Genomic DNA, 22,525 nt, shown 5'->3' on the forward strand with positions numbered 1-22,525 from the left:
TTGTCTTGAGGCGGAAGCTTTAGTGCAGATGGCTGCTTGTCTCTGGCAGTCATCCTTTAGTAAAATCCAAGTCCACCCCATCCTACCCACAGCCCTTCCAGGCTGGGATAAGCAAGGTGCATAAGTTTCATGCTTTACAGTAATCAAAGGAGGGATGGGGCCGCCAACACTGGTTTTCACTAACCCAGTCCAAAACCATTTGTGCTTTGAGAGAACTGAATCTGTCAGAAATGTAAAACAGTCAAATGAGGATTGCTAATTTGTAAATCTAGACAGGAAGCACACCGAAATCTATAACATTAAGATGACGTTGTAATAACTAATACATGATTAGCATTTTATTTATAAATTGTTGCAATCCTGATGTGTAAGAATGTTGATTTAACTACTTTGGTATCATCAGTGATATTAAGGAAGAGTAGCTATTCTGGATTAATTATTATGGCGCATACGGAGGCAAATTCTAATACATGTAAGGCTGCCACTTTTTCTGGGTAGTCTGTACTTTTAAAAGCCGAATCACCTCCAGAAGTTCAACCAGTTAAGTGTTTATAAACACCTGTAGCATTTCTGTCTGACAGGGCTCATCGATGCCAAACCCGTAGTACTGCTTCATGCCTCGCCCTTCCTCACCTGTTTCTCCCTACGCTGGCCACCCTCAAACTCCACAGCATCTGTTCACGTGCCACTCACCCACCCACCCACAGGAGAGCGACTGCGGCTCCTTTGAGCGCCCGCCTCTTCGACGACGTCAGTTCCTCCGCAGGGAGGGGGAAGATGAAGTAGGCAGGGGCGATGCGCGTTGCAGCTGTCAGTCAGAGGCGCGTCACTTCCTTTCGGAGCCTGCCACTTTTTGCCGCTACGGTTGGGGAGTCCATCGGTGGAGAGGCTCGCGCTGTAACAGAGACTCGCGGGCGCGCGCCAGAGATTGTGTGTTTATCTGGCCGCGAGGGGCGGGGCCGGGGCCGGGATCGGGACGGCAGCTCAACACTCCCAACCCTCAGCTGTCGCCGCTGGAGGACCAGCCCTGAGGAGCCAAGTGAGGCCCAACGGAGCAGGGGCTCCGCAAGGAAAGACTCGCAGGAACCTGCTGCTGAAACTGAGGGCCGAGGGGACAGTCACCCGGCAACGGTGAGGGAACTGCAAAGGGCGCATGCGCGGCAGGGCAGTGGCCGGGGGGGGGGCGGTTATGGATGCGAGCGGAATGCGAAGGGAAGGGGCCTGTGAGGAAGACAGACCCTTTTACGGGGAGTGGGCTCTCAGCTTGAGGAGGGGTTGCAATGGAAGTGGGGGGCTGGGGGCTACGTGTAGCGAATGTGCCAGGCTGGGAATGGGCGGTGGGCTTGGGAATACCTACTGAGAGGGCCGTCGAAGGGTCAGAGAGGCTTTGCGAAGGGATTGCATCTTCGGAACAGGCCTGAGGGTTATGTGCTGGGTTCACCATGGAAGTTTAGGTAGTCGAGGGAGCGTGGTCCTTCCCCCTCGCCCCGTGAAGCCCCAGCAAAAGAACTGCGTGGCCAGAATAGTGTAACTGGGAAATATGATATTTCAATAAACCTATTAATCTGTGATTACCTCTACAAGAGGTAGAAGTATCAGAATATGATCTACCACCGTGGGAGGTTAGTTATTTCTTTTAAAGGATAATCAGTCAACTTTCCACTTCCCTAGTCCTGCTCTTGGAGGAAAGCAGGAATGTTTGTGGAAGGACTTTTTGTTTAGTGTAAGGAAGTTTAGCCTGTTTTCCTCCCTGGTGAGAACCCGAAGCCGTTTACAACATTATTTTCTATTTCATCTTCACAAGAGCCATTCGGAGAGGTAGGTTAGGCTGAGAGAGTGTGGCTGGGCCAAGGTCACTCAGCAAGCTTCTGTGATGAAGGAAAGATTCTAATTGATTTGGAGTTGTCTTTTCAGACTCTTGAAGATGAACTTACCTAACAAAGAACAGGTGCCATAATTGGCAGGTGCAGTGGGGGAAGATTCCTGCAGAACAAAATACTTTTTCTCACTTAAGTCATGCTACAAGCAAAGGCTTTCCTGTCTCTTTCTCTGTCAATCAGCAATCTGTATCTTTGGAACATGTATCCTTGTAAATGTAGTAATTACATTAAAATTGTGTTCTTAGAAATACTGATTTTCCTTTGGAATTTATGGACTAGGGGGTGATGAGACAAACAATAGAGTGCCTGGGTCCTACCTTATGCTCCCCACAGGGCGCTTTGTGGGTATGAATCTGTTGATGGTCCCGGGCCCCCGGGAAGCATGCCTGGCCTTGACTAGGGCCAGGGCTTTTTTAGTCCTGGCCCCTACCCTGGTTGGAATGAGCTCCCGGATGAACTGAGGGCCTTGTTGGAGCTCTGGGTTCTGCAGGGCCTATAAGACGGAGCTCTTCAACTAAGCTTTTGGTTGAGGCTGGGCCAAATACCGGGCTAATGAGAGCAGGTCCTTCCCCATCCTTGTGAAATATGGACTTCCGGATTTACAGCTTCTTAGTTACAACTGGAAAGAGATGAGTTGAGGAATGATGGCCAAATAAGGGTAGTATTGTTGCCATCTTGCTGTTTTCTTTTTACGTTTTGTATTTTGTATGTTGTACTTGTCGGCAAGAGGGCATAGCTTGCCGTCTTGTGGGGTTTAATTTATTATTATTATGCTGTAAACTGCCATGAGCTGACTGGTCCAGGAGTGGTGGTATAGAAACCAGTTAATAAATGAAAATAAATAAATGTGGAATGTGATCCCCAAAGCTGAGAAATTGAAAGCCTTTAACAGGCATGATAAAGCACTTGTCTCCTGTTATTGTTAATATTTATTTATTTATTCAATTTATATACTGCCTCTCTCTGACATCTTGGGGCATTGTAATTAGGGTTGGACACTTTGGCGTCTGAAGCGGCTGTTTGTGCTCGAAGCAGCCGGGGGGGGAGGTGCGGGCACTGGTGCGCCAGTTGGCACACACATACAGGCACAGAGCTGTGGCTGCGTGTGTGTACTGACTGGTGTGCCGGCGCCCGCACCTCCCCTCCCCTGGCGGCGCTGGCTGCTTCGGGCGTGAACGGCCACTTCAGACACCGAAGCACGCAACCCTAGTTGTAATATCATTATTTTGTTGCCTCTGTATCCTGTGTTTTATCAAGAAGCTCACTGTGTGGTAGGTTCATTTTAAAAGTGGAATAGCATGCTTCCACACTTAGTTGCAAACCTAGTGGCTGAGAGTGGTGCTAGATCAGCGTTTCTTAACTTTTTACCATTGAGAAACGCCTGAAATATTCTTCACATTTTGAGAAACCCCAGAAGTGGCACGAAGAACAGAATACAGTTGTGAAGCATCGCTGTGTGCATGCCTACCTGGGGCCCCTTCCCACTCCCATCATTGGCCATATTGGGAGGAGAAGCAGGTCAAAATTACCATATATGGTCATATCACCTGATAAAAGTTAATTAATTCCCAGCCATTTGGGAAACCCTTCCAGGGCCATCAAGAAAGCCTGTGTTAGACTAATGATAGAAAGTTTGGATGACTTGCATGTGTTTCTTCAGGTTTCTGTCTCACAGACAAATGAGCATGGGTGATACAGGAATGTTGTCTACACTGCTAGTGTTTCTTGCAGGAACTGCTATCATAACACAATTTGCGTGCCATATAATTTGTGGTGCTACCCATAGTGACCTACTTACAATCTCATCCAACTTCAATTTCTCTCATCCAAGCCCCTCTCTCTGTCACACCCCAGAACTTTATTAATAGTATCTGTAATATAATAGCAATGCTTTTTTAAAGGGAGGATAGCAATCAATGTTTTTTTTTTAAATACAATGTCACTTATGTTATGCTTTTTAAAAAATAAACTTGTTTAAAATTATATCTGAATGTAATACTGTTGAGGTGCCTTTAAAATATGTGGGACTGTATCATGAAGGCATAGTTTGAGATGCCAGAAAGAGGCTGTCAAAGGCCAAATACCACAGAACTGTTGATGCTGTCAAAGGACAAGAATATTTGATATTTTCTTCATGTTACTCTTGCTTTGCTTTAAAAAGGGGTATCTGTTGGAACCTCAGTTGAAATTGACACTTTGTAGTAGGCAGATCTTTAGAAACAAATGTGCTATAAAACCTGGGAATTTACTATATTTATTTCATGTGCTTTAGAGTAGCAGAAAAAGGGGAAAAAAGAAAAATCACAGTAATGTATGTTCCAGAAATTGAAAGACCCTTAATAATAATACCACACTCACTGTATACTATTATAGATTTCTCTATACTAAATGTGAAATAATAGTATTTATGTATACATGAGACTCTACTTTCCACACTTTAAATGTTTTAATTCTTCAAACACTCAGCCTCAAGAATACATATTTAAGCTGTTCTGTGGAATAATATAGGCAGTTGAAGATTTAAATTTTGTTTAAAGGAAAGGTGAAGTATCATGAAAATCTTTTATTTATTTATTTGGATTTTTATATGCCCTTCCCTACAGCTCTGGGCAGTTTATATAGAACGTTGTACAAAAATTACATAGAATATTATAATAATCTGTCAGGTAACAATCATAACATAACATAGTATGAAAAAACAACACTGACATATCCCTGAAGAGATGAAATTGTTTCGTCATGGAAGGGGGCATCTCAGGGGGACCAGCAGATGTTGGTCAGTCTCAAGCGAATGCCTGCTGGAGGAGCTCCCTCTTACAGGCCCTGTGGAATTGTGGAAGTTCAGGCAGGGCTGTGATCTCAGGGAGCTTATTCCACCAGGTGGGGGCCAGGACGGAGAAGGCTCTGGCCCTTGTTGAGGTCCAGCATGCTTCTTTGGATCCAGGGATCTGCAGCCAGTTGGAGATGGTGGAGTGTAAGGCTCTTTTGGGGGTATAGGCAGGGAGGCGGTTTCTCAAATACACTGGACCCAGACTGCATATGGCTTTAAAGGTGTCTGTGTAAGCCTCATGAGACTAGATAAATACTGAATGTTGATTTGTGCCTACCTTTCTAATTTATGATAGACTTATTATATTTAGGAGTAGGATCTAGTTTTCATTCAAAATACAGTTCTCTCAAATCAGAGAAATCGAAAGCCTGTTTTGTGTATAAACACACATCAGAAATGTAACTGGTTAAGAGGTGGCAAACTGGCATATTTAACAAATAATCACAAACCTGTGTCTAAAGCAGGATTAACTGATTTGGAAGGAATAGAGCAAGCAATGTTTTAATGATATTACAAATTATGGCTTGTTGCAATGTGATAATTATTGATTTCTAAGCTATGCCTTGGGAGGGAGGGAATAGTGACCTCATTGGAAAAAAAAACATTTCCCCATAATGACAGACTATTTTTATGGCTTTGTGAGAATCATGCTAGTATTTTTACTTTTAAAATGATGAGGAGTTGTACCTTTTAAGTTACTTTCTGTGATGGCAGCTTGCACTGTATTCCCTCTGCATATAAAATAATAGTTATGAAAACCTTGAGTTAGACTTTCCAGATAAACAAAATGTTCTTCTGACTTTCTGTTGCAAACAAATGCATGACAACGCAGAAGCAAGCAAGTCTCCTTAGGGTATCTAGCATTTGTTGCATTTTCTGTATGAATCCCCTATGTAGTAGTTTATAGTTCTCCACTAAGGTGCCACTATGAGCCTCTTGTGGCGCAGAGTGGTAAGGCAGCCGCCTGAAAGCTTTGCCCATGAGGTTGGGAGTTCGATCCCAGCAGCCGGCTCAAGGTTGACTCAGCCTTCCATCCTTCCGAGGTCGGTAAAATGAGTACCCAGCTTGCTGCTGGGGGGTAAACGGTCATGACTGGGGAAGGCACTGGCAAACCACCCCGTATTGAGTCTGCCATGAAAACGCTGGAGGGCGTCACCCCAAGGGTCAGACATGACTCGGTGCTTGCACAGGGGATACCTTTACCTTTACCTTTAAGGTGCCACTGGACACCTCTTTTATTTTACTTATCAAACCCGGCCCCTGTGAATTCTTTTCATAGCTTTCACCTTCCTTTTCTCTTAATACTTGGCAATATAAGTTGAATATATTCTTAGCTTTGCTTGTTCTTAGAAAAGCGAGAACCTGTCCCACGCTATCAAATTTGTATATACAGTGTAATATTTATACAATAATCTTTAATAAGATATTGAGTCCAACATCAAAATGTGTCTTCTGTAGGATTGTTGCTTGAAGGCTGGACTCTAGCCAGATTGCTAGTGATTTTCCTTTGCCTTGGGTATAGAAGGTTTTTGTAAGGTCTTTTGGCTCTTGCTTCCCTGGCTGGGCTGCTGTTTTCTGATAATGTGCTAATTCTGAATCTGTTCTCTGGCTGCTCTTTATTGTTTCTCTCAGCTTGTGTCCAAAGGCTATAAGACTTAATTTTTTCCTTTTATCCTATAATAATTAATTAAATGCTTGAAGAAGCCACTGTTTGTTCCAGTAACAAGTTTTTTTGCATATGTTTCCTTAGTGTATCAGTGTATTTAGTAATGAATACTCTCTGACAAACGTATCTATGTGTTATGTTGCACGGTACTAAATTCATGTGATGATGGTAGCACTAAGGCTTGCAGTTGGTTGATGAAGTGGTGGTGAGTCATTATGACACAAATATGTGGACATCATCCTTTGGGTAGAGAGAAAGGGAACAGTTAATACAGCTGACTAGAATTTTCTCACCTCACAAGTGTCTTCTTCAAGGATCTTGAGACTGAATGGAAGTCTGCTTCTAGAAACTTTTTTACAGAAATTGAAGGGGACAGCAAAATGTCTTGTGCAGGAAGGGTTGGTTATGTGAGAGATGGAGCCCATTGTAATTGGTAACATTCCAGTGGTGATCTGGTCAGGCAAACAAGTTTAGCCACTTTGCAATTTTATCTGACATTCATCTTCAAAAGTTAGTAATTTTCTTTCTCTTTCTTTCCACTTGAATTAAGAAGTAGCCAGATGATCTCTATGTGGAGTATAACTATGATTTCCAACTGTTCACTAAATGGATGAGGTGGTATTAAGAATGATGAATAACATGTGCAGTTATTGCTCTTCCTTATCCTGTTAAATAAAATTTATGTACAGTAGAAAGTCAACTCACTCATTCTTTTGTTCATTAGTCAGTATTCAAGTAACTATAGCATAAAACAAGACAGGCCTACACTGGATGTAATCAAACCACTTGAACAACCAGTTTTATACGATACTAATCTTTGATCATTCATTATAGTATGAAATTGGACCTGTATGAGCAGCTTGATTTTAAAACAACTGGAATTAAATATAGGATGTTAAGAATGATATCTAACAAAATTATATTTAAGGTCAGGAACCTTGTAGTCATAATTTACTCAACACCTATAGCATTATCGTTTGGATTCATAAATAAATGTATAGAGAATACGTCTATCAATGGCTAATCTGTATATTCAGAGACGTGAAGCCTCTGAATTTCAGTGCCAAGAAGCGACATCAGGGAAGGCTATGGCCTCTGCCCTGTTGTTGGTGTCCAGTGGAACTGGCTGGCCACTTTGTGAAACAGGTTTCTGGTCTAGCAGGGCTCTCTTTATTTTCTTATGATTTGTCTTGACTTTTTAAGTAGCAAAATATTTATAGTTGGCAGGACAATTTCCTCCAGTATGTGTGACGGCTTATATGTAGTGACAAAGATATAAATTATAACAATTATGTTCTAAGGAAAAGTACCACCCTTATAGATTCTTAAATGTTTTAATTGCTAGATCAAAGGATAAAAATGTGAAAGTATTTTTTACTAATAATTAAGAGGTAAAGGTTCATTTAAAAATATTAAACAAAAGTAATACTTGCCTACATTATGTAAATAATGTTCGTCCCATTGAGTTGGATTCAGTAATGTCATCAAAAGCCGCTGAGGATTGTGGCTCCTTCTTGCTACCCCCACCCCCCCGGTGGCTGTTTCTAATCCTGGTAAATCTATTTTCCATGGTTGTGAAAAATATACATTAGTCATGTAGGCCAGGAGAATGGAGTAGAGACCAAGAATGGGATGAAATTGCCTTTCTGCCTCTTTTATCAATGAACTCCATCAGCAGAAGACTTCTTGTAGACTTCTGACATATATGGCTACTACTCCACTTGGGTTCCATGTTTTTGGGAATAAATTTTTGGGGATCAGAAATGGTTGCTGAGAAAGAAGAAAGCAGAAAAGACCTGCAATCCTTGCTTTGGGTTCAACCCATTGTTTTTCTGTGGCGAATATTGCGCTTTGTTATGGGAAAGTATGTTGTAGATGTTATACTAAAATTTATAGGTCACATAATTTTGTGACCTGAGTGTAGGTTATTGCATGGAAATGTCTTTAAAATAGTTGTACTTTTCTGAAGTGGTATGTTTTTACCTGAATGGCAATTCTATGTATCAATTTAGCAATATAATTTTAATGCGTATATTTGTCAATGCGGTTTATTAAGGAAATCAGATTTTTATGACATTAATAAATTTGCACTTTATTGAGATCTTAGCTTTAAGACAGTTCACATGTTAACTGATTTTTTCCAGTGGATTGTATGGTATATACTCTTAAGAAGAACTTTTACTATTACTGGAAGATAGAACAGAATGACATACCTCTGTAAAACGTTGTCTGCATGCACACAGTGACGAGTAGTGATATAAAGGTAAAGGTATCCCCTGTGCAAGCACCGGGTCATGTCTGACCCTTGGGGTGACGCCCTCTAGCATTTTCACGGCAGACTCAATATGGGGCGGTTTGCCAGTGACTTCCCCAGTCATTACTGTTTACCCCCCAGCAAGCTGGGTACTCATTTTACCGACCTCAGAAGGATGGAAGGCTGAGTCAACCTTAATAGTGATATAGTAGTGACATAGGCAGCATTAAATTTGTGGTCCTCATGCTACAGATTTCCCATATGTGGACATAACTGTGACCTGCAGGGTGAGCCTTTAAAATATAATAAACATTTTGGCTGCTGTTTAGGAACATAGTTAAACTTCCTGCAATTACTACTGTATTAGAAATAAAATTTTAGAAAGATTGGGAGTGTAATGATTTGGTTATGATTCTGCAGCCTGCTCTTCTTTGACAGATTCCTCTTGGCACACTCATTCAAATATTGTCTGAGTACTTTATTATCACTTTGGACCTTACATTATTAGTACAGGGGCAATGTAAAGAAAGAAAGTTAAAATCTATGGCTATGGATTTGGCTGCTGCTAGTTATGCTTATGTAGAGGGTTGTATGCCTGTTCCATATAAAAGCTAGAATTGGGAGTGATAATTGTCTGCATTTCATCAATTCTGTTAATTGTCAGTTTCTACCAATTTAGTTGAATGTTCATGAACCAATATTATTTCACAAAACTGGCTTCTGGTACTCTAAGTAGTCATATATACTCAGCTTTCTGAATTGGAAAGATTCTCTCCCCTCTTGCTTATACAAGTTGATTGTATACAAGTTGATTCAATTTTCTCTTTTTCTGAACTAGGTTCAATGTTGTGCATGTGGTTTTACTCAACTCATTGAAGAAGCAGTTGAAAAACTCAGTTTAACACCTGCTATTTGCCTGTATTGTTTGTGGGGATGGGGATATAAGAGTAAAACAGCCATCTGCAAAATAGTCAGTGCTCACTTTTTAGAATACAGTTATGTACTGTTGTATAGTGTTCTGATTTTCTTGCTGCTTAATACTGGGTTTTTTTGATGCTGTGATGCATTAACTTTATTCTCTCATGTATGGTAGTCAGGTACATTTTTGTGCTCTGCTATATAATTATCAATATAATGAGCTGTTTTTACCGCACAGAATAACCTTTTATTAAATATCTTTTAGGCATGGGATGGGAATGAAATGGTATCAAGGTAATGATTAAAAAGTGCTGAAGTCTGCTTTTTTCCTCTGAATATTGCCTCTAGTGACTGTTGTCCGGTGATGGTTTGACTATTTGCCTGCTTATGGTTGGAGGGCTTCTGTTGGTGGGCCTGCCTTCCTGGGAGGAAATGACATTGTGGGACATCACTTCTGCTCCAAATTCTGGATGTGACATGAGGGCATTGGGCAGTTTGCTTACATATCCTGATTTTTAGGTGGATGTGATGATGTTTGATGCCCCATTGCCTTGCATCTTTAGCTCCTTGGAACTCCAGTCACCACTCTAGCATCCCTAGGATACCATTCTCAATTCCTTGCAGGCTTTCTGATTGCAGTCTTTTCCCCACAGAACTCAGTGGTAGGCATTGGGCTTAGCCTTAGTTCGAGTTTCATTCTGTGGTTAAATCAAATGAAAGTATGGTTACATATGTTGAATCCCATAGGACAGTGGTCCCCAACCTTTCTGAGGCTGGGGACCGGCAGGGCATCGGGCCGCGCATTGCGCATGTGCAAATGCGCCATGCGCGGCCGAAGCGCGGCCCGGCCCTGATTCCCTCTCCCCGCCCTCCCGTAGTAAGAAGCTTCCCGGGCCGCAAGCTTGCAGCCTGGGAAGTTTTTTACTGCGGCGGGGGGGCGGGGAGAGGGAGCCGCAGCCCAGCGCCATGGCCTTCGCGGCCCGGACATAGGCCATAGGACAGCGATCCCCAACCCCCGGTCTCGGGACCGGGACCGGTTCGTGGATCAGTCGGTACTGGGCCGTGGCTTTTCCTCGTCCTCCTCCCCAGCTGCTGCCTCGGGGGCTGCCCTCCCACTCTGCCACTGGCTCACCTTTGGTGCTCTCCAGCGGCCACCATGGCTGAGGCACCCCCTCGGTGTGGCACCGTGCAGCTGCTGCTGATAGCACCACCCCCCCCCCTGGCAGACGGCGGGAAGTCAGGGGCGCCAGCAGGAAAGCAAGTGGAGCAGGGGCTCAGGCAGTGGTGACGTCCCTGGGCAAAAGCCTACCCCCCCCTGGGCCTCAGTAAAATTGTCAAGCATTGTCTGGTCCCCGGGGATAAAAAGGTTGGGGACCACTGCCATAGGAACATCCCATGAAATCATGTGACCACTATTATGGTTGTGTTTATATAGAAACTATTCATCTGAACTGGTGCCTCCACAATGGGGGCTCTAATGACAAGACAAAAAAGAGCATTGTAGTAATGTAAAACTACAATGTAGTAATGTAAAACTACAACGTGGGCCTAGGCTTGAGCGAATTGGCGGCTTCGGCAGCCGGTTGCTCCCGGCGCAGCGAGCACCGTGCTGCAGGGGGGGGGAAGAAGGAGGTGCCTCCCTCCCCCCCTGCGGCCCGGTACCGAGGCTTTCGCGGCCTGATACCGGTCCGGAGGCCAGGGGTTGGCGACCCCTGGTATAGTGGACAGAGCTTTGATTGTGCTCTATTTCCCGCTGAGCTGGGAACTTCATTGAGTTACCTTGGCCAGGACATTCTGAGCTTAAATCTAAAGGTTTGTTCAGAAAAAACTGACCTGCTGTACATTGTTAAGGGATTTATTCAAAAGGTTGGAGCCCACTGTGCTTTGAGCAGGGTTGAACTCTTCTTAAAGAAGCAGGTTCACAACTTGGATGGATGGGGCATATTGCTAGGTCAGTATATGGTTGTAGATCAACTGTAAAAGTTGACACAGTAATTCATGCTCTTGTTATATCCGAATAAGATGGTGAAAGGGAGAAGGATGTTGTTAAACCTCTTTGGGTTCCCACTGGGAAGAAAAGTGGGAAATAAATCAAGTAAATAAAATAAATAGCTTTAAGTTGTATCCCATAGCTTTGCTATTTTAAAGGCCAAGAAGACTCATAGGGTTTAAAAAAAATAGAGCTGCAGCTGCAGTAAATAATTATTTCTACAAGTTTATATAGCATCTAATAATATTCAAGGCATTGTAAGAAATTGTTGTAAGTTTATAGTAATTCTGTTAGTGCTTGATGTGATAAAAAATTAAGACCATTCACAAGCAAAATTTAAAGTTGAATTCTGATATGTGTGAGTTGTCTATAGTATAAAAACTTACAGGAGGATTAAGTAAAACGGAAATTTCATTACCATCCCTTTGCTCTAGTACCCAGTTCTTTGTCCTGAAAATCCTCTCCAAAGGATGGAGGCCATAGTGTTAGTTTCTGGGGAAAATATGAATCAGAAAATTTTTCAATGTCCCAGACATTGTCCCAGGCATTTTCTGATCTAACACATTTATTTTGCCTTATACATAGTAAAGAAAAATTTTAAAGTACTTTTATGTTCCTATAGCTGTAAATACTTGAATTGAAATAGTTGATTTAATTGGAGGAATGGTTTATGAGTTCAAACAAATTGAGTTCTTTGTGTTGAAATCGTTTCTTATTAGACTAATGCCTGCTTACTAATAATTATATGGTATATACACCTTCTTTATAGAATCATAGAGTTGGAATGGACCTCATTGGTCATCTAGTCCAACCTCCAGCACTGTGCAGGACACTCACAACCTGCCACCCCCTTAAGCCTTCACAGAATCAGCCTCTCTGTCAGGTGGCTATCCAGCCTCTGTTGAAAAATTTCTAAAGATGGAGAACCCACCACCTCCCGAGGAAGCCTGTTCCACTGAGAAACTGCTCTAACTGTCAGGAACTTCTTCCGGATGTTGAGACGGAACCAACCTTTCTTCATATGTCTTGGTCTCCAAACTCCTCACGATCTTTGTTGCCCTTTTCTGGACATGCTCCAGTTTGTCTACATCCCCCTTAAACTGGGGTGCCCAAAACTGAACACAGTACTCCAAGTGAGGCTGAACCAGAGCCAGATCAGAGTAAAGTGGGCCTATCACCTCCCGTGAAGGAAATAGATGGTTGACAGGTACACCATAGCGGGTGTGCATGATATGAAGTGGATGATTACTTGTTATTTTATATGAATGTAAGGTTCTTCACTTAGGTACCTCAGTTACAATGTTATTCTTTGACATCACTTAATTGTTTGTTTGTTGCAGATCAGATGACTTTTTAAAAATGTGGATATTATATGCATTTCTGATTTTTCCCCTCCCATTTACTAACAAAACCGGTACATGTATATTCTCTCGTGTTTCATAGGAATAATCACCTGAAAACAATTAATTATAACTTTTAAACCAGTGGTCCCCAACCTGCGGCCTGGTGCCGGGTCGCGAAGGCCGGGGCGCCGGGCCGTGGTTCCCTCTCCCCGCCCCCCCCCCCCGCAGTAAAAAACTTCCCTGGGCTGCAAGCTTGCGGCCCGGGAAACTTCTTACTGCGGGAGGGGGGGGAGAGGGAATCAGGGCCGCGCATGCGCGCGGCGCGGGCGGGGCAGTTGCCCCGCCAGTCCCCAGCCGGAAAAAGGTTGGGGACCACTGTTTTAAACTACTAAGCTTGCCTGATTTTGAATTAGTCATGACATCCATTTTCTGGTAATATTGTAAATCAATGAAATTTTAGAAAGTGAACATTTTTAATGAAAAAATAAAGTACTTCCACATTTTCTGCCTTTTAGCTCTAGTTGGAGAACCCTTCTGAATAAAATATACTGTAGTACATAGCCAGGATAAGAAGAAGCATTTGACCAAAATTGCTTACTCTTCTACTGGCATCTGGGAAAGTGATTTTGTGCAATTGTCTACCAGATCCAACCCATAAACTAGAATTCCTGGTTTAATTTTCTACTACTTTATCTGATGTTACCCCAGAAATTGTATAAAGGTGGGACAAAGTACCATTTTAACAACCTGATGATATAACTATGATTATTTTCTTGTTTGTATAGTACTTTCAGTATTAACTGTTTGTTCTGCAACAGATAATATGGATAATATTATGAAACGGTAAGACAGTTGCTGATAGGATTGTAAAGAGCTGCATGATGTATGTTCTCCACTCTTTGCCAGATAGCATCCCAAAGAAACATAATTGCTGGACTCCTTATATGCCAAGAACATGTTTTCCATTGCACATCATAGATCTAATTTTGATCAAGGCCAGAGTATAGACAGAAAAATCCACACAATGGGGCCACAGGCAGGCAGGAGAGATTTTTCTACAAATGTGAGGGAAGCCCCCAATTTGCAGAAAAATTTGGTATCAGCTTCCCTTCCTTTCCTGACAACAGACCTGTTAGGTAGGTAGAGCTGACAGAATTGTGGGTGGTCCATAGTCATCCAGCTTGTCTGCATGTGGAGGCATGGGGAATATAACCTGGTTCTCCAGATTTAATCAACCACTCTTAACCACTACATCATACTGGTGTGCTGAATGTTTATCTGGCTTTAGACAATGTTGGGTCCTCCAAACTATGGCATCACTTTTTGCCACTCATAGTACTCAGGATCCAACTCAAAATGATATGTCAACATCTCTGTTTTCATCCGTAGTCCTGATAATTCATTCATTTTGGGAAAATTTAGGGTGCTTATATCTCTCTTTTTTGTATATTTTCAGGTTAACAGCTGAGGTACTGATCGAGTTCTGCTCTTCTTCAATGAGGAACTACAGGCTGATCTTCTGCCATAACCTCAAGCAACCATAAATGACAAAAGAATGCTTGGTCAGTAAGGGTAGCTGGCGTAGAAAATATTTTGTAAACATAGGTGTTTAAGTGCTCTGAGGTAGGTTTTCTCAGCTGTTAACATTTTTCCTTGTAATAAATTTCTGTAGGACTTATTAATTTGAAAGCAGTTTGCAATTAGTTGAGATAACCCTACAAGAGCAGGCATAACTTAAAGAATTTTGAAGTAATTTAATAGGAATCTTCAAAAACTAGGAGTATGAATTCAGTTTTATACCTAACTTTTAATTTTTCTCTTGCCTCAATTTCATTGTCTATAATCTTCCTGTAAAGCCAATATTGATTTGTTATGTTTTAACCTTTCTATGTTTAAAAAACTATTTTCTGTTCTAATTAGCGGTCATGTGCATTCTAATGATGATAAAGATTGAAAATAAAGAATGAGATGTAATTAACATGAATCCAGATTAATATAAACCATAAGTTTGGCTGTGATACTTAGGCACATCTGTTCTCCTTCTGAGGTGGATGGCATCTTGGCTGGGTTTTCCCACCATTCATTCTGGGAAGCAGGACTAAACAAACTGCTGCACTTCTTGCTTATGTTGTGGGAAGACCCCTAGAGCCAGCTCTTCCTGCTTCTGAATGGGAGTGCACCTTTTTCCTGTAGCCTTGTCCCTTTTCTGTTTCTAAAACCTTTCTCATCCTATCTTCTCTATTCCTCTCCCTTCCTTCTCTTTACTAGTGGCAGAAATAGGGAGAGACCATTTAGGATTGTAAGAGCATCAAAGCTCTTAGATTTAATCGGCAATTGCTGCTTGATTTTTGGTATGCTTTCAGCCGTCTTCCCACCACTCTGTTTTTTCCTCTCAATGGAGAGCTTATGTGCAGATGAATTTTTGTCGGAGGGAGCTCTACCTTTCCCCATTGTTCGCTAATTGCGCTGATTTGGTCCTTACCACCGTGTTCCCATCTCAGGCTGCACTGGTTGCGGCAGGGAGACAAGAGCGACGGATGAGCAGCGCTGAGGCGCTGCAGGCGGGAACCGCTCACTCTGGGCAGTTGTACGTCATTTTGCTTGCTCTCTGCTTCAGGTTAGCCATTCCTGGCAGCCAGTTTGGAGAAGCCAGGCCCTCTCCAGGCCACAGAGCTCCCTGAACCTGATTTACATCTACAGTGTGGTGATCACGTAAGTGGTCTAGGGCCCCTGTCATCTGCAGAGTGGACTAACTTTATTATATCCACCATGAGGGAGGTAATGGGCTCCCTAATTAGAGAAGTAATGTTATCCTCACTACGCCCTCATGATGAATACCTTCCTTCTTCCTCAGCCAGAGTGAAACCTCCTCTACCTGCCTCACAGAACACCCCTGTTCAGCCATGGGTTACCAAGGCTGCACGATAAAGACCAAGAATATTGACACTGCGTTCACTGTTAGTGAAAGGAGCACTTGAAAAGAAGGGGAATTCCTTTCAGATGATGAGATAGAGGAAGATTTTAATGTTTCAGAGCTTGCCAAGAGGTTCTTCAAGACTGAGGACTATCAGGGCCTCTTATGTAAGGCAATTGCAGCTGTGGACTTAAAGCAGCCTGCACCACAGGCATCCAAGCCAACTGACACTAACATTAGTAGACTGGGCAGTCCAGAACTTTTTCCAGTAACAGAGTCTTAGAATCATAGAATCATAGAGTTGGAAGGGGCCATACAGGCCATCTAGTCCAACCCCCGGCTCAATGCAGGATTAGCTCTAAGCATCCTAAAGCATCCAAGAAAAGTGTGTATCCAACCTTTGCTTGAAGACTGCCAGTGAGGGGGAGCTCACCACCGCCTTAGGCAGCCTATTCCACTGCTGAACTACTCTGACTGTGAAAATTTTTTTCCTGATATCTAGCCTATATCATTGTACTTGAAGTTTAAACCCATTACTGCGTGTCCTCTCCTCTGCAGCCAACAGAAACAGCATCCTGCCCTCCTCCAAGTGATAACCTTTCAAATACTTAAAGAGGGCTATCATGTCCCCTCTCAACCTTCTTTTCTCCAGGCTGAACATTCCCAAGTCCTTCAACCTATCTTCATAGGGCTTGGTCCCTTGGCCCCAGATCATCCTCGTCGCTCTCCTCTGTACTCTTTCAATTTTATCTATGTCCTTCTTGAAGTGAGGCCTCCAGAACTGCACACAGTACTCCAAGTGTGGTCTGACCAGTGCCGTATACAATGGGACTATGACATCTTGTGATTTTGATGTGATGCCTCTGTTGATACAGCCCAAAATGGCATTTGCCTTTTTTACCGCTGCATCACACTGCCTGCTCATGTTTAGTTTACAATCCACAAGTACCCCAAGGTCTCGTTCACACACAGTGTTACCTAGAAGTGTATCCCCCATCCAGTAGGCATGCTTTTCATTTTTCTGACCCAGATGCAGAACTTTACACTTATCTTTATTAAATTGCATCTTGTTCTCATTTGCCCATTTTTCCATTGTGTTCAGATCTCGCTGAACTCTGTCTCTATCTTCCGGAGTATTTGCCAGTCCTCCCAATTTGGTGTCATCTGCAAACTTGATGAGTAGTCCCTCAACCCCCTCATCTAGATCATTAATAAATATGTTAAAAAGTACCGGGCCAAGCACTGAGCCCTGAGGTACCCCGCTACTCACCTCTCTCCAGTCTGATGAAACACCATTGACAACAACTCTTTGAGTGCGGTTCTCTAACCAATTCCCTATCCACCTGACTATCTGAAAATCCAGATTGCAGTCCTTCAATTTATCCATCAGAACATCATGGGGAACCTTGTCAAAAGCTTTACTAAAATCCAAGTAAATGACATCAATCTTCAGAAAAACTCTTCCCTTTCCCCCAATTCTTTGAAAAGAAGATTAAAGAGGAATGGGTAAAACCTTTATTTAACTGATAATTTCCAGGATTTATTAAAAAAATATGTACCTTACCCCAATATGCTGAAAATATTCTGCATGTTCCCATTGTTGATGCGCTTGTCATGGTGCTGCAGGTATCTGGACTCCTGTCTCAGGATGAACAGGGGTCTCTTAGGGATACAATTATCAGAAAGGCAGATTTTGAGCTATGCAAGGCATATGAGGCCATGGCAGTGGTAATCAGGGCGGCATCAATAACATCTATCACTAGTAGAGCTTCCATAGCGTGGGCCAGAAAATATCTCAACTCTTATCACCTGAGAACAGAAGTGAGTTGGAGGGGGTCCAGCAGATGCTTAGCACTTGGTAGATGCATCCCTAGACATAATTGTGTTTGCTTTCTGAGCCATGGCAGCCTCTTTTGCAGCCAGGCATGGACTATGGCTAAAAGCCTGGCAGGCAGATTACAACTCCAAAGCAACAATCATGGCATACCCTTTTCAAGGGGATATGTTGGTAGGTGAGGCCCTATACAAGGTTCTGGTTGAAATCAGGGAAAAGCAAAAGGTCATGTCTAAACACATTTGCAAGGGTGAAAGAAAATTGAATAATTATTCCTTTCGTTCCCCAGCATGCCCTCCTGCGTTTTCGCCAGGAATTCAAGAGGGGTTCCTAGTTCCAAATTCATTGTCAGAATAGAAGAGGTACAAGTAACTTCAAGTATTGCAAACAGTTAAACTCACAGACAGATAAGGGAGAGGTCAAGGCCAATAGAACATCTCCAGGAACTCTCCAGTGGGTGGCAGGCGCTCCATATTCACGGAGGTCTGGTCAAGTCCATTGATAGACACATGGGCAACAGAAGTAATTCAGTCAGGGTACAAATTAGAATTCAAACGCCTCCCCTTGACAGATCTAAGGTCCCCAAATTTAGTAAACATAAACAAATGCAACAGAGCTCTACAAGCCATTCAACATTTATTACAAATTTATTACAAATCCAACTCACTAGTACCATCCCAGAAATTAGAGCATCTGGGGGTAATGATCAATACCACACAACTAAAAATTTTCATCACATATCAGAAAGTTTCCAACACTACGACCTTAGCCAGGGACCTTATCAGAGGTCCAGTTTCTTAGGCACCATGGTAGCACATACTCAAGCACTACAATGGGGCAGAATACACTGAACAGCCCTACAATTATTTATTTTTTATTTTTTTATTTATATTTATATTTTTATACCGCCCTTCCCTACGGCTCTGGGCGGTTTACATAAAACATTTTTCAACATTCACATAGAACACTATCAAAATCAATATCAAAATCAATATAACAATAACAACAACATATAAACTGGAACAATTAGAACGGCACTTCAACAATAACTTGACAATCCCTCAGTCGGTTCGTTCCTTCAGTCTGGGGGGGCACCTGTAGGTGTTATGGCTCAGTCGGCCCCACCAAATGCCTGGTGGAAGAGCTCCTTTTTGCAGGCCCTGCGGAACTGTGGAAGTTCCGGCAGGGCCCTGATCTCTTCGGGGAGCTCATTCCACCAGGTGGGGGCCAGGACCGAGAAGGCTCTGGCCCTTGTTGAGGCCAGACGTGCCTCTTTAGGGCCAGGGATCCGTAGCCAGTTGGAGGTGGCGGAGCGTAGAGCTCTTCTGGGGGTATAGGCAGGGAGGCGGTCTCTCAGATACACTGGGCCCAGACCGCGTATGGCCTTAAAGGTGATTACCAAAACCTTAAGCTTAATCTGGAATTCAACTGGGAGCCAACCAAGTTCTTGAAGTACCGGCCGGATATGTGATCTCCATGATGTCTTAGTGAGAATCCTGGCCGCGGCATTCTGCACCAGTTGTAGTTTCCGGATCAAGGATAAGGGTAGGCCTGCATAGAGCGAGTTGCAGAAGTCCAGTCTGGAGGTGACCATCGCATGGATCACTATGGCTAGGTGCTCTGGTTCCAGGTAGGGCGCTAGTAGTTTGGCTTGGCGGCGGTGGTAGACTGCCAGCCGTGCTACCTTCGTGACCTGGGCTTCCATTGTAAGGGAAACATCCAGGATCACGCCCAGGTTCCTGGCGGAGTGAGTCGCTAGGAGCTGCACACCATCCAGGATGGGCAGGTGCGCTTCCTCCCATGGTCCCTTCCTATCCAAACACAGGACCTCCATCTTTGCAGGATTGAGCTTCAGACGACTCTGCTTGATCCATTTTGTCACTGCTTCCAGGCATCTGGCTAAAGATTCTGGGGGGGAGTCAGGGCAGTCATCCATCAGGAGGAAGAGCTGGGTGTCATCTGCATATTGGTGGCAACCCAGCCCAAACCTCCGCACCAGCTGAGCAAGAGAGCGCATGAAGATATTAAATAGGATAGGAGAGAGCACTGCTCCTTGTGGGACTCCACATGTGAGCTGGTGACGGCTAGAAACTCTCTCTCCTATTGCTACCCTCTGTCCGCGACCCTGGAGGAAGGAGATCAGCCATTTTAGGGCTGTCCCCCGTATCCCAGCGTTGGCATGGCGGTGAGCTAGGAGCTCATGATCGACTGTGTCAAACGCTGCCGACAGGTCTAATAGTATCAGCAGCGCTGACCCGCCTCGGTCCAATTGGCGGCGGAGGTCATCCGTCAGGGCGACTAGCGCTGTCTCCACCCCATGGCCAGGCCGGAAGCCCGACTGAAATGGGTCAAGGGCTGAAGTTTCTTCCAGGAATGCTGATATTTGGCCTGCAGCAGCCCTTTCAACCAACTTCCCCAGAAACGCCAGATGCGAGACGGGGCAGTAGTTGTCAGGCTCCTGCGGAGCCAAGGATGGTTTTTTGAGCAACGGGCGTACCACTGCCTCTTTTAATCCCTCCGGGAATTCTCCCGTTGAAAGGGAGAGGTTGATTATTTCCCGGAGGGGAGCTCCTATTCTTAGGTCTGTTGTTTTTAGGAGCCACGATGGACACGGGTCTAGAGGGCAAGTGGTTGGCCTTGTTGTTGCAAGCATCCTGTCCACTTCATCTAATGAGAGTCGTCTGAAGTAACTCATTGTTCTCTCCAAAGACGGCCAAGGAGCCTCCAGTTCACTTTCTGTGTCCAAAGTTGGAGGGAGGTCATGGCGAAGAGTCGAGATTTTGTCTGCGAAGTGACTCGCAAATGCCTCACAGCTAATGTCCAATTGGCTATTGTTTTGGAGCCCTTCATCAAGGGCAGTGAGAGATCGGACTACCCTAAATAGTTGTGCTGGGCGTGAGTGTGCAGACGCGATGCTAGTCGAGTAAAAGTTGCGTTTCACTGGCTTCACCGCCATCTCATAGGCTCTTAACTGCATTCTATAAGATGCTCTCGATTCTTCGTTGCGGGTCTTCCTCCAAACTCGCTCTAGTTGTCTCAGTTCCCGTTTCTTCTCGCGGAGCTCCTCGGTGTACCATGGGGCCCGCTTGAGATTACTCAGACCTCACCAACACAAGATCTCTAACAAGCTCAACAAGGTGGGGATCAAACAGGAGTTAGTATAGTGGACCAAGGCCAAGAACTTGTCACAGGGCAAGGCCATAGCCCCAGACCCAGAGTTTCAGGTCTTTGCGGACGTGAGTCTCACAAGATGGGGGGGCAGTGTTGAACCACCTCTTGGTTCAGGGTATTTGGTCAGAGAGATTGACTCCTTCCAATCAATGTGCTAGAGTTACGGGCAATACGGCTAGCCCTAGTACAGTTCAGCGAGGTAATTCGAGGATCCAGCCTATTAATTAGGACAGGCAACATGCTGCCAGAATGTACTTGAACAGTCAGGGAGGCTCACGGTCATTGGGTCTTTGCAGGAAAGCCAAGACAGTACTACTTTGGGCAGAAACAAATCTCAAGTTGATCAGGACAGAACACATCAAGGGGATCCTGAATGTGCAGGCAGACAGGCTTAGCCATCAGCAGCTGGCAGAGAGGGAATGGGCTTTAAACCTGAGAATATTCAAAATATTGGTTCAGCAATTTGGCCTACCCATAATCTATTTACCTCCTAACAAAACAGTCAAGTAGACCACTTCATGTCCAGATTCTTCCACCCTGGGGCAGAACAGACAAATGTTCTTAGTGGCCTCAAAATCTCCTTTATGGCTTTCCCCCTGTTCTGGTGTTACCATCAGTACTTAGACTGAGTGCCCAGGGGCACTTTGGCTGCCTCAGTGAGCACCAACACCCGAGGTGGCCAGTGCCGCGGCACGGAGGGGATGGTCAGTGGGGCGAGCTAGTGTGCTACCGCCAGCACTGCCTCTCACCAACACACTGCTGGCCACCTCAGGCGTGAGTCCTCGCTGAAGTGTGCCAGAGCACTCAGCCCTAACTCATGGATCAAGTACCTACCAGTGGATGTATTTTTGGTCACTCCCAGGTGGCCCCCACATACCATGGTATTTGACAATTTGTCAGCTAGCCATAGGACAGCTTTTTCTGCTCCTGATGGATGCAAATCTTCTGATCAAGGGCCCAATTTGGCACCCTCACCCACAGTGGTTTTGCCTGACCATGTGGCGATTGAACGGGAGACATTGAGAAAGAACGGCTATTCGGTGCAAGTGATCGACATCATGCTGGAATCCAGGAAGGCTTCATGATTGCACCTGGAAGGCCTTTATTTGATGATATCGTAGAAAAAGTAGGTCAGTAGAACCACAGGTAAGGACAGTCCTCCTTACCTCAGAAGAGAAGGACCTTTTTTGGTAAGTAATCAGTGGTTGTTCTATAGGTATAGGTCTGAATCAGGTGATATAGCCTCCAGAACTGTACCTGCTGTCAGTTTAGCAACAAGCCTCCTGTTATCATGTGTCCTCCCAGCCTCCCCTGCATTTTCTTCAGTTTCTGCCATCAGGTGTGCTGCATAACAAAATTAAAATATTTTTGAACATTTTTCTAAATCCACTTTACTGGATGTTGTAACAAACAGGGTCAAGGGGATTGTGGTGCATATTCTGACTTATAATGGAGGACATTCTGGCCTCCTTTCTCTGTCCTCCAAGTTAAGTGGCTGTTTGTTGGAGGGAGGCTCCTTAGACTGGAGGAAGGCTTCAGACTCAGTGGACTGATAGAATACATGCCATTGCTTTCTAATACATATAGAATACCTCTTGTTTACTTATTACCTTGTGAAAAAAAATACTTCATTGATAGGATATTGATTCATTCTAAGGCTAGCTCCTGAATACTCTGGATCAGATTCTGGAGAATTCTTTTATTTGGCCACAGTTTGCTGCGGTT

The 22,525-nt window shown here is 44.0% G+C and overlaps 1 protein-coding gene across 8 annotated transcripts in view; it reads left to right on the plus strand.

The window, feature by feature from the left end:
• Positions 1-816: 816 nt before the first annotated feature.
• Positions 817-22,525, plus strand: part of FAM13B (family with sequence similarity 13 member B) — a 116,491-nt gene continuing 94,782 nt past the window's right edge. For 3 of the 8 annotated variants that reach the window (XM_077326723.1, XM_077326719.1, XM_077326727.1), the window contains exons 1-2: positions 817-1,131; positions 14,338-14,443. In XM_077326723.1, coding sequence (XP_077182838.1) covers positions 14,426-14,443 — 18 coding nt within the window. In that variant the 5' untranslated portion in view covers positions 817-1,131; positions 14,338-14,425. Of the gene's footprint in view, positions 1,132-1,795; positions 1,819-6,632; positions 6,887-14,337; positions 14,505-22,525 lie in introns of those variants that run through there. The other 5 variants (XM_077326726.1, XM_077326725.1, XM_077326724.1 and 2 more) reach the window with 4 other exon arrangements.

Source organism: Paroedura picta, chromosome 3, assembly GCF_049243985.1.
Source record: "Paroedura picta isolate Pp20150507F chromosome 3, Ppicta_v3.0, whole genome shotgun sequence".
NCBI classification, from domain to species: Eukaryota; Metazoa; Chordata; class Lepidosauria; order Squamata; family Gekkonidae; genus Paroedura; species Paroedura picta.